At 36.5% G+C, this 18,289-nt stretch overlaps 2 protein-coding genes across 3 annotated transcripts; both read right to left on the bottom strand.

Moving 5' to 3' along the window:
* Positions 1-287: 287 nt before the first annotated feature.
* LOC107825672 (UDP-glycosyltransferase 83A1-like) lies at positions 288-2,667 on the bottom strand. The gene is made up of 2 exons (XM_016652555.2): positions 2,095-2,667; positions 288-1,433 (listed from the first exon to the last, which is right to left on the bottom strand). Exons 1-2 carry the CDS (start codon positions 2,573-2,575, stop codon positions 475-477), a joined length of 1,440 nt encoding a protein of 479 aa, XP_016508041.2. The 5' UTR covers positions 2,576-2,667; the 3' UTR covers positions 288-474.
* A 791-nt stretch (positions 2,668-3,458) lies between these two features.
* On the bottom strand, positions 3,459-17,934 carry LOC107825671 (uncharacterized). Of its 2 annotated transcripts, none has more exons than XM_016652554.2 (15): positions 17,689-17,934; positions 16,495-16,646; positions 16,351-16,411; positions 14,735-16,247; positions 14,610-14,641; positions 12,947-13,079; positions 12,575-12,672; positions 12,239-12,283; positions 11,607-11,712; positions 10,791-10,917; positions 9,921-10,036; positions 9,477-9,553; positions 7,654-7,788; positions 4,447-4,515; positions 3,459-3,892 (listed from the first exon to the last, which is right to left on the bottom strand). In XM_016652554.2, the coding sequence occupies exons 2-15, from the start codon at positions 16,638-16,640 to the stop codon at positions 3,620-3,622; spliced, it is 2,931 nt and encodes a 976-aa protein (XP_016508040.2). In that variant the 5' UTR covers positions 16,641-16,646; positions 17,689-17,934; the 3' UTR covers positions 3,459-3,619. The 2 variants fall into 2 exon arrangements, with proteins under 2 accessions (XP_016508040.2, XP_016508039.2); XM_016652553.2 differs by having other exon boundaries at positions 16,326-16,411; positions 17,689-17,888.
* Between the last annotated feature and the right edge of the window lie 355 nt (positions 17,935-18,289).

The following is an 18,289-nucleotide window of genomic DNA, read 5'->3' as shown; positions in this document are numbered from 1 at the left end:
TTATGTAAGTTCTAATGATATCCTTTCATTTTGAATTCACATATTATGCTAATGTATCAATATTTTTCAATATTTAGATGATTATTGTAGTATTATATATAAAATTTCTCTCATTAATAAAATTTTATTAGTTCTTCATATAAATAAATATTTAAATCATCATGTGTCATTATTAACGTCCATAGATACTAGTATAAATAAAAATAGAAAGATGAAACAAAGGTCATTTTAGTCTTTTAGGTGTTTTGTCCGTAAAGTTGTCCTATGATGGATCCGGTACGAAATAATAACGGAATTGTGGTATGTAATTATACTATATTGCTTGTAGCGGAAGTGAAATTCTAACCAAACAACATAAAGTAATACCGAATTTTATACCAGAATTAATTTCCTAATCCCGATAACATAACAACACAATGATATAACCACATTACAACAGAATAATGCATGAGTTTAAACCCCTTATTCAATTTTCTATGATGACTTGATCCATTGAATGAAATTTATGAAATTCTGGTGAGACCTCCCTCCTTCTTTGACAGAGCTCATATTCATTTCCTTGAATTGTAAAGCTCTTTTCTTGAATGCATTTCCCATCAACTGTTCCACCTTATGCTTTATTTCTTCCCTATTGATGATCCCATTAGCCTCTTTCTTTAGTCCTACTCCAACTTTCCATATATCACAAATGTAGCTCTGGTTCATAAATTGGTCAGCAAAATAAGGCCAACACAAGATAGGAATTCCATTGCTTATTGCTTCTATTGTTGAGTTCCAACCACAATGGCTCACAAAACAACCTATACTAGGATGACTTAATACCTTCAATTGTGGTGCCCAACTCACTATTTGCCCTTTTTTCTTCCCTATTCTATCCATAAAAAATTTCAAGAAAACATCTGTTTTAGCATCTAGAGCATCATTCCTCACAACCCACAAGAATGACATGTTTGTTAGTTCAAGCCCCAATGCTAATTCTTCAAATTGAGCTTCATTGAATAATGTGAAACTCCCAAAAGCAACATACACAACTGAACATAATGGTTGTTGATCAAGCCAGTTTAGGCAAGTCCAGTCCTCGGGCCAGAAGGATCCGGCCACTGAACTAACTTCGCAATTAGGAGATTCTCTAGAAGAAATACGGAGTTCTGCTTCTGGAGGCAACATGCTTGATTCGAGACAATTGCTTGCCAAAAGAGGACCTATAGGCACAATCTCTGGTGCTAAGTTGAAGGCTCCTGGTTCAAGGTCATATATTGAGTTGCAAATCAGCCAGTCTGCTGATTTCACAGATTTGTTGTTGTGCACCATCATGTCAAAAATGATTTTTTGCATGGTCAAATTCCCCATGCGTGTCCAAACCAAGTCTGATGTATTCATGATAGGCATAGTTGGTTCGAACTGAAAAATATGATCCTTTATTGTTGGAGTCCCTGCATTAAAGGTAAAATTTTCCACTTATAGATAAAGAATTTAAGTTCTAAATACTACTGATCTAAAAATATTTACACAATCATGTCACTTATAAGGTAATTACAAGTAATCTTTATTAATAATTAGTAACCTAGTAAAACTGGTTAACTTACTATCAGTTACTCCTTGCCTTCTTGAGTGTCGTGGAAGGGCGACATAAGGAAAGGAAACCGACTTTCGTGTGATTACTTTTTAGGTATTATGGCATATTCAACGAGCTTTTTATTTGCGGAAAATAATCATACGGAAGTCAGTCGTTTTTCTTATGTCACCCTTCTCAAACACTTAAGGGAGGCATCACGTAACATCAATGGCGTTTACATAAGCGGTGTCATAATTTATAAAAAAAGACAAATAAATAAATTACTATAGTGACAAGCGATGTAATTTTCTATACGTATCCCCAATATTTTAATTTTCTTACAGATATCTAGTGAAAAACTTTGATCAAGTGGTGTCCCTTAACACCACATGGCATAAGGTGCGTAGTCCTGTGTAACATCACATGTTAAATTACACCGACAGCGTAATACACTGCCCAATGTATATAACTTAAAGCCGTACATAAAAGTTTACAATGCATAATTTTCAAAGAAACAGAAATTGGTAGAAAGTACTTACCATTATTGTCAATTATACCATCATCAATCAGCTTTGGAATGTTAAAACCAAGTACCAAATTAGCAGCTGCAGCTGTTAAGAAGGCTGCTCTCTTAATTCCCATCTTGGCAGCAAGTTCCAGAGCCCAACCAAGGCTCTGGTCAGCAATAACACAAGTGATCTTATCATCCTCAAATGCATTGGTTTCTCGTATTAGCTTCTCAATTTTCCCAGGCATGACTTTAAAGATTGCCTCAGATAACTTACCTGGCACATTATTATTTTCCCCTGATGCTGATTCATCCAAAATTGAAATCAGATGAATCTGATCATGCAATATATTTTTTCCTCCTAAAGAATTTATAATACGCTTGTGAGTGGACTCAGTATTGGCAAAAGTGATTTTGAAGTCATAATTGACTAAGGATTGAGCTAGCTCCATCAAGGGAATAACATGGCCTTGTACTGGATATGGTATCATTAGTATGTGATGTTTGCTCATTCTTGTTTCTTATTGTTGATGTTCTTATGAAAATGTGTATGAGCATATTGGTATGGGGAGCATTGTAGATTTATATAGCAAGAGTTTAACTTCTACGACACTAGTGTAAAATATTTTTTTCTAAAATATAACTACTAATAAGTAATAACAAGTCATAAAAAGTTAGATTAATAACTTGAAAATAAGGTCGGTTACATTATTCTTTACACGGTCAGCGTATATAAGTTTAATTTATTTATGAATTATTATTTGCTGGCTCTAGTGTTTTATGCGATTTAAGTTGGGGAATCTTATTCCATTCCTGTCACACCAGGCTATAATTTTTGTCACGAAATAGAATAGATTATTTTCGTCTCTTTTCTGACTGGATGAAGACCAAAAGGAGTTAAAAATAGCACTAGAAAACATTATCTGGAAGATGTCCCAGCTGACATATTGAAAACGAAGTTATGTACGAGAAATAATAAACTTATTATTCTACGTCTAGGTGAATTCAAAAAGATGGACGTCAGCACTTGATTCTCTTTTTAACACTGCAATTTGATCACTCCCACCCCTTCTCTTTAAGTCAAGGTACTGGAGTTCAATACCAAGAAACGGATTTTAGATAGGAACATTTACCTATCTATACTATACTATACTATAAACTTATTTACCTCTTACTAGAGAGATTATCATTTAATTACATTAGCATATAAAGTTGATAATATGTCTAAGTGATATGAAGTTAAGAATTGATATAATTGTAATGAAAAAGACTTATCCAAAAGTGAGGGAGGTTATTTTCCCCTTTTCGGTGGAAAATATTTTCCCTGAAAACATATTTTCTTGACAACCAAAAACAAGGAAATGACAGTTTCTGAAAAACATTTTTCAAAAGATATTTTGCATCATACCAATTACTACTATCAAACACTTACTGCACCTTACATGGATAAATTTGGAAGGAGATTCTATTAATAGTTGATGGGTTGAGCTTCAAAGACTTCTGATATCTCTGATATGAGGAATGATATTATAATTACAACACAAGAGTCTGTAGTATTATTGCCTGAGCCATATTTGATATTCTGGTCCTTTATCAACAAATTTCTGCCAGGTTCCATCCAAATGAACTTCCTTGGACGGATTCCAGTCCAAATGACCAAGTTTCATCACAAGGGTATCTCCAATCTGTGCAACATAACCGTCATTGTTTGCATGATATATCTTTAAAGCGCTACGACAATGGATTCCAGCTCGCCTCCGTGCCTCAATTAACTCATTTATGATATCCCGAATACCAAAATCATAGAAATGATCGTAAAATATTACAGGCTGCAAACAAATGAGTAAGAATTAGGATGTTTCTGGAGCTTTAACTCAAGATTGAGAGATCATATAACCACCCATACTGAAATTATCAATACGATTTAATCTTGTGAGAGAGTAACTAAATAAAATCATATATGGTTCTGTATATATCAATGCAGATACATGTGTCTGGGCGTGCTGCTGAAGGCAACCTTTTATGATGTAAGCAACATGAGTCCATCTTCAATTCAACAGGGTAGTAGTGGTACATCCTTCCAATAGGTCAAAGTATGTTTAACTACATGATGCTTTTCGTTTTCTCGTGAAAATCTATAATTCACAGACTCACTAGCAGCCTCATGTACTCAGTTTGGATTTCATTATCCCTTTCCAGTTTTAAAAGCTACTACTAATGAATGACAAGGTGAAAGATAACTGATTTGGTAGAAGGGAGAAAAAGACAGCTTTAGTCACTCAATTTAATTTAGAGGATGAAGTTTTATCTTCTCCTACTTCCAGAAAGCAAAAGCTGAAAATTTTCTAAAATCTACCACAAAAATAAAAGAAACAAGGATTACCGTTCCAGGGTGAGTTAAAATATATGCATATCCTTGTGTAAGCTTATCCCGTGGAAATGGCCAATGGCCCTGAAAGAGAGGAATATCATTTATGTCATTACATGATAAAACATTTGGTATTAACCTGATCCCATGAATTATTTGGTATTAAAATGCCAAAGTGAGAATCAGATCTTCCAACTGGCAGCAATCAGTGAATCAAATGCATTAAAACAAATTACTTTTCAGTTCACAAAGCAGACAAAATTATATAATAGTGCATACAAATAACTTTAGCTCAATCCCAAGATAGTTGGAGTGGGCTACATGAATCCTCAATGTCCATGTCATTCCATTTAAGCTCATCCCAAAACAATGCATGGAAACTAAAGTTGAAGTCATTTAAGAAAAGGAAAAAGGTCCAAAGTTGCCATTGTACTACCCAAAGTTGCTCAATTTACCCTCTGTTATAGTTTAGGTCCATTCATACCCTTGTTGTTCGCAAATCGTCTTGTATTTGCCCTTGCCATTAACAAAACTCCAGCTGAAATCAGTGGACTTCATGTGACAATATACTTCAAGAGTAAATATTCAAATTTACCCCTCTACTTTTGACTAGGGTTTAAAATTACCATCCATTATACTTCAAGTTAGAGCTATGTTAGGAGGCAAGGGCAAAAACGAGATTTTCCTAACGGTGGTGGTTAGATTAGACTCAAACTATAACGGAGGGAAAATTTTACTCAATTTCAGACAGTACAAGGGCAAATTTGACCCTTTCCCCTTTATAAAGAATTAAGCTCAAATGTAACTGCGAGTTTTACTGGAGACACTTCAGGCACCTAATATACAATAGAGCAACTGATAAAAGATCTTTATGTAAACTTCACTCAGATAATGGATCTCTACAGCTGTAATTGTATGCGAAAAATTCAAATTTAATAGTTTCATTGGAACCCCAATCATTAAAAGAACAAACTCGTGTTGACCTATTTTGTTTTCAAGGTAAAACATGTGAGTTGGAAAGAAGACACACACATCAACCGCTGGACCATGAATTCGAAAATGAGCAAGTAAAACATGTGCATGTGTGAGGGAGGAACGGCGAGACAGAGCCCGGGGAAGGGGGGTGTGGGGTGGTTGGAGGAATAAATCACTCAGATTTAGATATTGTGACGAGTATCAAATGATGGAGACCAAGATACAAGACTCTAACTAGCTCAGCATAAATGCTGGCTAGCACATTCCTTAATAAACGTCTTGGTTAGCCTGGGTACCATCTCAGAGCCATGCTCAACAGATCCTCACACCAAGCTCTGTTCTGGTATGCGATCCCGTAGACTAAACACTTTCACTTGTGAACTTAAAGTTTAAATTTCCAAATCTCTCAAAGGAAAGCTGAATCTCATGCCTGAACTACTCTGTTTATTTAACTTCTAAGGACAAATGCAAATGTAAAGCTGCATATGGAGATCTTATGGATCAGATAGGAAGGATCCCAAAGAATCGATCTTTCCTTTCGTTGTTGAATCTGTCTTTGATTAATCAATATGTGATATTCCGAATCCTCATTACTAATGGAATCCAAAATGAAAAGCGAAAACTATATTAACAGAATATATTTTTGGATTACCCCAAGATTTTAGGTGACACGTGAACTTACAATTTTTTTCCGAAAACTTTCCTCAAGTTGGCGAAAAAATCAAGTGGTTCCCTCTAAAATTATAGTTAACAAAATAACATCTCCATCTACAAAAATTTACTCCCTCCATTTCAAAAAGAATGAACTTATTTTCTTTTTAGTCAGTTTAAAAAAGAATGAACCCTTTCTAAATTTGGAAACAATTAAACTTTAAAATTTTTCTTTTACCCTTAATAAGATGATTTATAGCCACACAAATATCTATGAATTATTTTAGACCACAAGTTTCAAAAGTATTCTCTTTTTTTTTAAACTATGTGCGTGGTCAAATAGGTTCAAACAAATTAAAATGGAGGGAGTAGTTCTTTTGTCCAGAAGTTAACATTCTGTCAAGCTTTAACAGAACTGTCATGTGCACCTCAGGTGAATGTTCTCCTTTCCCTTTTCCAGGAGAAATTCTGCCTCTCCTGTTCATCACTCCTTTTTCCCAGTAAAAAGCATTACATATGCCTCTGGGAAGTGGGAAAGCCCAAGGTTTCGGAAGTCTTTTTCTGAGGCCAAATTTAAGAGGGAACTATTCAGGTCGGAGTTGTTGACACATGAAGGTGGATCCATACATGATGGCATGGTAGAATCAGGCTTCGTAAGGCTTGATTTACTTTTTGAAAGCAAATTCAGAGCTTTCGATTTCCAAGGACTTCCTGTCAATACCTTTCAGCTCTTTCTATTTACATACTGCCTGCTCAGTTAATTGCAGCAATCAGAGGGTGCTGATGAAGGATGAAGAACAAGGAATAGTATTAGTTCCGCTTCAAACTATTATCTAAAGTTTCAAACTTGGACAATTTCATTTTTGTATTTAGTTCCTTGGGTCAGTCCAGAACTTAGCATGGTTTCAAAGGTCATTTAACCGAAAATCTCATGGCAAGAAGTTGGCCTTCTCCAGAGACAGAAGTGCTCAAATTCTGGAGGATTGTGAAAGATTAGCTTATGTTAACTCTATTAATTCACTTGTATGAGAAGGCTGGCTTGGGACTTCCACGATCTCTGCCACGAGTTCTTAGGTTGCTCTTCGATGGAGATCTCACTTATGGCTATCCTGAACTCTTTTCTGCTACATCCCTCAAGGTACCAGCTACTGGAAATTGATTAGCTGTTGGAAAAACTGAGTTTTGTCTGATTTCACAGTGAGAAAGCCTGGGGGGAGAAGCTGCAGAAAATGCCCATTCTATTTCTTATTCTGCGAGCCAAAATGGAAAAAGGAACCAAAGGGCAAGAAGCAGAGTGCAGTCATGTGCTGCTTGCATGCCTATCTTTTTGTCCGAAAGTGATGACTATCTAATATGGGACCGAACTTGTCAAGTGTTTGAAATTTGGAGGGCGTATTAGAGGGACCCACTTAATCTTTTGGCCGAACGTAAAGGATAATTCGAGCCAAAAGCTGTGAACTAAATTTAATGACGGTGAATGAAACATATTTTACCTCCATGCAATGCATTTACGTTGGGCATCTGTCTCACTGAATGAGAGAGAGCACAAGTAGACATGTAAATCTATGTGTGTTTGTTAGCAAGAAAGAGAAAGACCTGTGTGGATCCAGTATCATGATTCTCCAAAAATGTGACAGCACGTGAGGGCCACCATCCCATCACTCCTGTTGGTTTGCCTTGAGGATCAATCAACCTCCAATATTGATTATGTAAAGCAGAATGCAGTATACCCTGCCAGAAAATTATCATTCACCAACAAGCTGAAAATCTATCATTATGTCCTTTCTACACTAACATGAATAAGCAATATAAATCTAAATAAGGAGAGGGAAGATATTAACCTATAGATACCCTGGCATGAATTGTTAAAGGGTGCTTTATTCACGAAGAGATTATGTAAGACTATAATCTCCCAGGACTACTAACGGGACCAAAAGTGGGATTATGTCTCTCAGGACTAGTAATACCAAGAGCAGGATTACGTCACCACACTCAAATGTTTGATTCATACGAAATCTCAAAATTGGATTAGAGACTAGATTCTTTTAAGACAGTACCCTTGGTTTTTAGTACGTCATGCAATTGACATGTCAAAATAATTTACACACATGCAATCAATAATTAGAACGAGAACGAAATTAAAGCAAAGTACAGTTATTGTACATGAAACAAGAGAAAATTTTGCTTAATATATCGTATGTTTGTAATTTAACATAAACAATCAATATACAGGAACAAAATTATAACAAAATACCATTTGTTCGGCGTCAAATTAAGCAAAGAATATATGCTTAAAGGACAAACCAAATTGAAGATGAAAACTTTAGTCCGAAATTATGGAGTGGCAAGAAGTGGGATAAGGGGAAAATGGACATAATATGCCTTACCAAAAAGAAAAAAAGGTGGGAAAACGTGGAATTAACTCAGATGTCCTTAAAATAGGGGATTGATAATTTATCTTTAGAAGGTCACGTATGGTTTGAAAAAGCTAAAAGACAGTACGAGTGTGACATTATTTTTGTTTGCCATAATGCTCGTGTGGTGTCTTTTCTTTAGCCGAGGATCTATCGGAAACAGTCTCTCTGCCCTTCCAAGGTACACCCTACCCTCCCCAGACCCCACTTGTGAGATTATACTGGGTTGTTGTTGTTGTATAATGCTCGTATGATAAGCAAAGGCTACAACCAGCCATAGGGATAGAAACTTTGATGAGCCACTCAATCCAATTACCCGGTTGGCATCAAATAGCTTCTTATCCCCCTATTCCTCTCATCCAACAGACATATGGCTCCTAGATTCTATCGTTAACTGCTTCATCGTCACACTCCTATACGAACCAGAGTTAGTCAAGGTTTTTCAGATAGAGCCTTAAAATGTTAACATGCCAACAAGCTAACTGTACAACAGATCTCCTTATCGATTCCACTGTTTCTTAAAAGTGTTAAGTCCAATCGAAGTGGTTGATTTTCTCGCAGTTTACAGGATTTGAATTTGCCGCCCAAAAGAATCATTACTAATCAAGTTACATAAAAGCAGTGAAGGTGTGTTTATTAACATTGAAAGACAATCGACGAACTGTAGTGTTGTTTCTCCTCAACTTCTATCTTGGTAAATACTAATTCTATTTTACTCATTCGATTTCATTGACCTTGAAAAGATTGTGTAAAGTAAAATAAACCTTGTCCATTTGTCCCGCCAGTGGGTCAAGGGTATGAAACTACAGAATAAACCTGCACGAAATCAATCATCTCCAACCTATACATAGCCATTCTGATACTCATCCAAAACCATGTGTCATACTACTTGCGCTACTTCATTCAAGAACAGAGGCATGCATTATCATTTCCAAATGATTGAGATGCTTTCATATGAGGGGATAGAGTAAACCCTACAAATAAAAGATGCTCTAACAGAAGTACCTTTGTCGTGACATCAAATGCTGAAGAGCTCCCACCAGTAGCATTGATCCAGTTAACTATGCGCTGGCGATGGGCATCTGGATGCATCAGAATAACACAAATTTACTATTATAAACAACTGGTGAATTTTCTACATTATGGAAGCATGATATAGAAACTTAAAGCTGTATGTCCTCAATGTTTAAGGATATTGACACCTAATCAGTTTCAAAGCTGAACCGAGAAATGACCCTGGCTAGCACAGACAGTTGGAGCCAGACCACATTTTGTTATTTGCTCGAACAGATCTCAGAAATACCCAGATAAAAGAATTTGCATAAAATGACCAAATGAGTTGTCATAACCTAGCTTCATGCACAACACTTGTCAAACTTCTTTTTCCTTTGACAATCCCAAGCTGAGACCAATTAGTCAAATCTACAGCTACAAATGAAAAATGCTCACCTTGGTTGTAACACAAGTTTCCACCTTCATAAGCCAGACTATCCCAATACTCGCCAATAGAAAATGCGGGATTTGATGCTTCTATATATTCTTTCACATATCCCCCTGAAAAGCCCCTGCAGACAAGAAAGAGCCCGTATTACTACAAATGACAAAGGTACCCTATCAAGTCGAAAGATTCATAGGACTTAATAGATCAGCCACTTTCCAAATATCATAGAGTATCGACTCAAATTGAAGTTAAAAACTCCAGGAATGTATTACATGCCACGTTGATTTCCCTCCTAACATCTCATTCAAAGTCGTCCTTGCATTGTTTCATTCTGGACCACAACATAATTCTTAGACTATACCTAAAGGATAATAAGATAACATGGAGATCAAAATGAAGATGAAATACAGCTCCATGAGAGGTCTGATGTCTGAAATATGATTGTTGTTTCCAAAAATTCTTTTCTGTGGAAGATATATTCAGTCCACTAATGCAAACATGACATGAAGAATGTGGACATATAACTCCAGCAGAATCAAATGCGTGACTAGAAGTTTCCACCTCATCTTCATTTAGCTTCCAACGTCCATTGAAAGGAGAGACAGAACAGACAGACAAACAGAGATAGAGAAGACTTGAACAGCTTCCCCTAACAAACTTCGGGAAAGGAAAAACTAGTATCAATAAAACAAGCAGGTAATGCAGTATAACCACATATTGCAACAAGAGAGTTATGTTTTTCCTCTTGATTTTCAAGTTTTCTAACCAATATGATGAATGCAAATCAATGTTTTACAAAAAACTGGACTTGTTTCTAGAAATGGAAGACAGAAGTACTAAGTTCAAAAGTAGTAAACCAACAAGAGCTACGGCTTCACCTCACAAAGTCAAGGCGCCACCCATCAAAACCGATGTCATTTCGCAGCCAATTTAGCCATTCCTTTACATCTTGTCGTACAAATTCCTGGGAATGATCAATGTTTGGTGCAGCATGAAATATATCACCTACACTTCAAAGGCACACAAAGAAGGGGTAACTAGAAAAATCCTGTAAGAGGAAATACTTATAATCTCTTCTCATCAGTCTGTGAAGCTCATCAAAATCTAATATACAGGTGAAGAACAACACTTTTAGAGGCTATTCTGGAAACTTTTTTTTTATCAATAAGGTAAGATTTCAGCTATTCTGGAAACTCAAGAAAGTTATGCACCAAAACTGGACTATCTCCAGATGATTCCTCACCTTCACCACATGCTACATAGTCCCAAGCATACCCTACTGTCTTGCAGAAACATATACAAATCTGAGCAGAAGCATAAACGTATTGGTGCTCTCAGAAAAGAAAATACAATGAAAAGATTTTACAGTACAAGAATATTAGTTTTGGTAATTTCTTTAATCAAAGACCGGACAAAGACATGTTACAGTAAAATAGCATGTTGAGCAATTGAATAGAAAACTTGGGCAAATTTCAAAGAGTGAAATCAGAAGCTTAGAAGTGCAAAGATGAAGACAATCTAAAAGAGCACCAATGACAACAGTCATTTCCATTAAATTAAAAAATTAACCAAGATTGCACCAAGTGATAGGAGCTCTCCAATATCTTAATGTGCTGATAAACCTCTTCCATCTGGCAATAATGGACATGACATTTACAAACATATCCCATTTGTTTCATGGAGAAAATTTATACCACTTGAAGGATTTCCACGGCCTTGAAAGTTTGGATCATCACAAACAATTGCTTCAGGTCCCCACGCAAGCTTGCCTCCGAAAATGTTCCAGACACCATTTGGACTCTACGATCAGGTGAGAGCATTTATCAACACTTGCAGCATTAGTATGAGTTAAAAGGATCAGCAAACCTATTGGACTAGTTTGCCTTGATTTACTCCAAAGCAGTCTCTACAAGGTTTATACAAAATGTACAATCTCAAGGAGCATAGGAACTATACACATCCATGAAAGATTGGGTACAGATGGCAATGCTAACTTAGAAGAATATGGTCTTTCATACGGGGAGAGACATAGGCAATTACGGAACATAAGAGTTAACAGATAAATCAAATACCATGATGAATGTTTCTTTCTATATAAACTCCAGAACTTGGACCAACTTAACTATGCCATGTAAAATGATATTTTAATAAACCATTGCCAGCAAGCACAATGAAATAGTGTTTGAAGTATATGACTTGCAAACAACTCCTACTTGCTTCTAGAGCTAAAAGGTTTTCCTACATGAACATTTATTTCCAAGCAAGACGAAGCTAACATTCTTATGACATATTAAGAAACAAGGGCAGCAGTTTAGAAAATGATTACCTGTTTATGAGCACATCGATGGTTCAACACAACATCTCCCAAAGCCTGCAAACACAAGCAGAACAGCTAAAAGACAAACCACATTGTTCTATGCCCATAAGCAGTTTAATAACCTTTACATAATTCAGAAATTACTCATTTGGTGTTAGTAAATCCATTGCCCTAGCAGCAGACATATATTACTGGTTAAAAAAGATAAACATAACTGCATACAGATTTGCATTTCATGCAAAGGAAAAAAAACTTAAAGGATCATGGTAACTGTGTGAATGCAAACTATTAAACTACAAATGCCAAGAACAACAAGTCAAATCACTAATTAAATTAGATACCGACCAGAAGATCTTGGTTGTGCATCTCTTCTATGCAGCTTCTAAGCTCTTCCACAGAACCATAAGCAGAATTCAAGTTGTAAAGGTCAGAAGGCATGTAACCTGCAATAGTTCTGTGTTATTTACAATGCACTAAGTGATACCGTAAATCTCATTTAACCAAATCATTGAATAAAAGGTAGTTAATTCAGGAGGTTAAGGGACATCTTTTCACCCCAACTTATAATGAATTGTTCAATTATTAACAACTCCTCTGAAACAAATAACGATAATGAATTAAAAACAATCATCTACAAAATAATATAAATCAAGAAACAAATGTTATTGTTAGCAGTTCCCATTTGGCTTCTAAATCTAAATTGATCAAAGATGACACCTTGAGGAGCAACTGATTCTGTTGGTGGTGGAAACCAAACTGCTGTGATACCGCTGCGGGACAAATCAGCAGCTTTATTAGCAAGCTCAAGATACCACTCTCTTCTCCAGCTTTCCCAATTGAAACCTTGGAACTTCAAAATCAAAGAGAGCTTTATAGCTACTAAGAATAAAGGAGACTGCGTGTAAAAGAAGTATAGGCATTGATAATGATAATGATAATGATAATGATGTAATGCAGGTGTCCTGTGTGAAGATTTTCAGATGATAATGACCCTGGAAGAGGATAAAAATTTCAGATAAAAAGTGGTTGTAACAAGAGCTTCATATAAGTTTTTGAAAGCCTCGGAGTGAATTTCAATCCATTAGAAGATGAAGATGGTGGCGGTGGTAGTGCTGGACTGCTGGTCGGTGATACTGATGGTTATAATAATATTGAGGATGACGATGACAATGATAGTAACACCAATAGCAGCAGTAATAACAATAACAATGACAATAATAAGAATTATAATAATGATGACAGTTAAAACACAAAATATATAACATCCTCCTCCCAAATTGGAACATCTTAGTTTGACTTAGGTTATAGTTAAAAGTGAATTATTTACTCTAGGGGAAACATGTAGGTGCATAATACTTTTTGTTTGTTAATCGAGAAGAGAATTAGAAAAGTTCTTTTGTGAAGAGTAAACGTGGTCCGATAAAAATTTTCGAGACAGTAAAATATACTTAATTTTTTTCTTAAGATAGTATACGGTATTTCAGAAGGAAGTAAAAAAGGAAAGGTGGACATCCTAGTTAACACAGAGGAAGTAAGAAATATGGAAAAACTACCAGTTCGCTTCAATTTTAATTTCCACCTCTAAATATGTATTCTCCTGCACTAACCCAATAGTAGGTAGTAACTGAGCACCCAGCTAATGTCAAACACTGATTGCAGCAATGGAACATCAGGAGGCAGTAGGAGCCTATAGTTAACTCTCCGATTTACCAATCATCTTGATTATCATTTTAGATTTCTGTAGAAAGTAGAACTATGAAATAACATGCACAGTTGAAGTGGTAATTCCCTGCTCTTGCAGAAACCCAATGCACAAGACTCCAAGATAGCAGGGTCTTAGGAGGTCTATCCATCTGCCCATCTAGGTGTAGGCTTTCTTCACTAATGATTCTTCTATTTCTTCTACTCGGTCCAAGTCAGGCTCAAATCTAGCGTTCCACTAAGAATACTTGCAAGAACTCTGTACACTTCTCAGTATGACATATGATATATGACTCACATCACCTTTCCCCCAACAATTAATATTTATTACTTTAGAAGCAAGGCCTCTTTCTGTGATCTGTTTATACAAAAGCTCTTGCTGGATGGAAGCAATTTTTAAATGAAAAAATCTACATAAGTCAAACCGGTGTGTCAGCTAGTTTTCAAAGATGGAAATAAATTTCTTCGACTTGCTTAGCAGTGGCTTTTGAACAGACGAAGTTATCAATGGAGCAGTCATATGTTTCTTAATGTATCAAAAAGAGTTGGAGAGAAATAAAATGCAATATTCATTCAAGTCACAACTAAGCTTACATTTAACAGTCAAACCAATTATAAGTTGATGCAAGCCAAAAACTGATTCATACACAAATCAAAATAGAAGCTGGTATATACTGACCACAATCTCTCGTCCAGTACCAGTCCCTGATTCTGCATGCAAAGAGTCGATTATACACAATTATGCATTTGAGAACAAGCTTCGCGAGTGAACTAAACTAAGATCTTTGACATGAATAGCGGTACCTAGTTTTGTTTCTTCTGGTGTTCTCTGCCATTTAACTGTCTTCCGTTGAAGAGCACGTTCCAAAGCCTTCCTCTTCTTTTCAATAACTTCTTTCTCAATCACATGCTCAACTAGCACATCTCCTTCCTTTAGCTTTTCTTGGGCAATAGACCATACTTCATCAGGTTTTGGTAAGTCCAAAGTTTTATATCCTGCTGTCATGGCCTCAGATACATGAGTCTTCCTAGGTGGAAACCTGGGACGGAGAGATCTTATCCTCCGTGCCATCCACTCAGGAGTTGGCCTGCGAGGACCATCAGTTAAAAGTTTCCATTTCTGTGAATCGTCATCCATAAGAAGGTCTATTCTTCCACCATTAACAGAATAAATAGCTTCCTCATCCCTTTCTTCTGAAGAACTTTTCTTCAGTAATAGATCCTCAGCCATTTCTGCTCTTTGCCTCCACATTTTCGAAGCAGCTTCAGCTGCTCTTAAAGATCTCTGCAGTGCTTCACATCTTCGCATATATGCCTCATCTTGTGAACGTGCTATTTCTTTTGCTGCTTCAATCGAAGCCTTCATTCTCTCGATCTCAAGCTTAAACGCCTTTGATGCTGCCTTCCTTTTCTCGGTAGCATCTTTTCTCATTTTCTCTAATAATGATTTTATTTCCTCCTCCTGTTGGACAGCTGCTTTTCTACTTGATTCCTGAAACTCAAGCAATAATTTCTCTACATCATTTGCACGGAGTTCGTACGCTTTTGCTTCTTTACGCGCTTGCTTTAGCTCTAATTTCAATCTGTCAATGTCATTTCTATAAATCAGTAATTGAGACTCCAAGTCATTCACAGTGTTGCTTAACTTAATATTCTGGGACTGAACTGATATGATCTCATCAACCGGACCCATGTTATCTACAAATGCAGCCATGGCTTTTGTTGTATGGTCACCAACTGATTCAGCTACAGCCAAAGCCTTTTCTATGGCATCCTTAGACTGTTGCAGAACAGAGTTTATGGCCCCTTCAGAGGCACTCCTTATTTGTTCTTCAATTTGAAAAGAAGCCTCTGCTGCAGAAGCTTCAGCAGCTGAAACTCGTAATTGTGCATCTTCAAGTATGTGAGAAGTTGCCTGCTGAAAAGCAATCTCCGCAAGCTTCTCAACCTGAACCGCAAGTTCAACAGCATCTTGTTTTGCCAAGACCAACTTAGATTCTAAGCTAAATTTCTCCTCCAAAGACTCTTCTAGCTTATTGTTAAATAGAGCTTCCGCCACCTCAAGTTCCGATATGGCCAAATCCTTGTCGTGCATTACAGTTGACAAATACTCCTTCTGTTTAGCCTCAGACCGAGCTAACTTTTCAAGCAATTGATCTCTTTCCTTTTCAATGGCTTTGTTTCTGGCTCGAGCATCAGAGAGAGCTTTTCTAGTTGCCAACAATTCATTGTCATCAACCCCTACTACTTTGCTACTCCCCAACGAATTACCATCCCCATCATCAAGGAAATCTGTGAGAGCTTCTGCTGAATCATCCTAGAAGTAACAATGAGGTTTCAGTAGTAGTAATCACTAGCACCATAACTCAGTTAAATAACAAGATATCAAAGATACTTGTAGAAGGCATAGAAATGTAAACCATGCTCGAGAAAACGACATGTCTTGGTTTGCAGAGCCAGGCTTCCGCGAATAGAACTTTTCTGAAATAATAAGATTATCACATTTAACCTTTCTTGCATCCAAAATAATTCAAACTTTGTGTATACTGGAACGAATGTCACACCTTTTCCCACCAGAACTCCTTCTATTGGCTGTGGAAAGTGACTTAACAGCAAAAAATTGAACAGGGTCATGATGTCTGCGCGAAGAAATGCTAGGATGATATTGAACAGATCCAAATAATGCATCTGGTAATGTGCTTGTAACCATATCTTCCTGTCAAGAGATCACTAATTAATAAAGAACCAAAATTCCATAAACATAGTATCAACAGTCAATCAACTACTACTCAATCCCAAATGTGTTTGAGGTTGTTATATGAATCCTTTATAAGGTGAGACACATGTGATAACTATCGTGGGATTGCACTTCTCTTTTTATATAACCGTGGTGTCCAGGCCAGCTTATGCGTACCTGGACTAACTCCACGGGATATCTACTACCTCCAGTCAGCAACAGGTACCAGGTAACTTTGTCCAGCAAGGCATGGACAAATGGGAAGAAATCACGTAGTGTTTTTGCCTCCTTTGGGATTTGAACATGAGACCTAATGGCTCTTTACCTACTTCATTGACCCTAGGCCACACCCTTGGGTGCTTGGGATTGCAGTTATTTTGCTTTAATTTATTAAGTTATTTGGTTATAATATATATTAAGGGCTAAAAGCTAATTGATACAAAATAAGAGAGGCATTTTACGCCTGCATGAGATTGCTCACATTGCCGCTCCCAAGACCGAATAAAGGAGTAGGTTGCGGTAAGCTGGCAGCCAGCATAAAACATGCAAATTTCATGATGAATCCTCACATTACATACTTTTTATTTGTATTTGCATAATATTGGCACAAGATGAGTTTAAATGGAGTAGCGAGCGCCAGCAAGAATTCATATAGCTGACCCAACTTGTTTGGGACCAAAGTGTTATTGTCGTTGTATTTCAGATATAACTAAAGGTAACTTCAAAACGTGATGGACCCTGAGACTATAAACAGACATTTTAGAAACTGGTCCTCTCTCTAACATAAGAAAGAATGTTTCTATTAATTAACATTAACTGAAAGCAAGAGGGTTATACATAAAATGGGTAAAAAGGAGCATGCAGGATAGCTGAAAGGTACAATGCGGTGCAGCACTGGAATTATTAAGAAGAACCAACACGAACATAAAAAAATAAAAAAAAGATTGTAACAGAGAATGCAATTTAGAGCTTCATAATTTGATAATAAAATCGAATTGATTGAGAAGCATTTTAGCTTAACCTGATTGTGATGTTGATACACACAATTCTTAAACGAAGAGCCTCATTGAATTTTGAGGTCACCCAAAAGCTGAAGTGAAGTTAAGTAGATGAATATTGGGATTCAAGTAGTATGTTATGTGTACATGGAGGAGGAGAGCTGAATGTACGGCACTATGGCTGGCGCTGAGAAGGAAAAAGGTGTTCTACTTTTCACTTTTCAGCAGGAGCAAAAGAGGCCACTGATTGTTTAATGAGTGTTCAAGTTGACTTCATTCATGGAAAGACGCTAGTACCCTTAAGCAAGCTCAAATGATACTACTCCGGTGTTACGCTGTCGTCGCTACGGTACGGTATTTAGACATTTCGGTTCGATATTTTTGGTATTCGATTTCTTAAAATACTATACAAATACCGTACCTAATTAAATTTGATATGGTTCATTTTTTTCCTTTCGATTTGAATACTAACTAGTGTATAGAGTCATAAATTATAATATTCTTAATTAAACTATTCAAAAATACAAAACTAAAAGCATTTGTTGACAAAAGTTTTGTCCAAAACCAGCAAATATCAACCCAGAGAGAAAAAACTGTACATAGAGGAATAAATTTGATCATTAG

This window comes from Nicotiana tabacum, chromosome 17, assembly GCF_000715075.1.
Source record: "Nicotiana tabacum cultivar K326 chromosome 17, ASM71507v2, whole genome shotgun sequence".
NCBI classification, from domain to species: Eukaryota; Viridiplantae; Streptophyta; class Magnoliopsida; order Solanales; family Solanaceae; genus Nicotiana; species Nicotiana tabacum.
This window is presented reverse-complemented; position numbering and strand designations above follow the sequence as displayed.

Coding starts and splice junctions, on each gene's coding strand:
- LOC107825671 (XM_016652553.2), bottom strand. CDS start 16,618: ATGCATTATTTGGATCTGTTCAATATCATCCTAGCATTTCTTCGCGCA. Junction 13,080..14,609: donor GTACTGGACGAGAGATTGTG/GTCAGTATATAC, acceptor TTGATTTTGAAG/TTCCAAGGTTTCAATTGGGA. Junction 10,918..11,606: donor CCGTGGAAATCCTTCAAGTG/GTATAAATTTTC, acceptor TTTGAAGTGTAG/GTGATATATTTCATGCTGCA.
- LOC107825672 (XM_016652555.2), bottom strand. CDS start 2,575: ATGAGCAAACATCACATACTAATGATACCATATCCAGTACAAGGCCAT. Junction 1,434..2,094: donor TGGTATAATTGACAATAATG/GTAAGTACTTTC, acceptor CCTTTAATGCAG/GGACTCCAACAATAAAGGAT.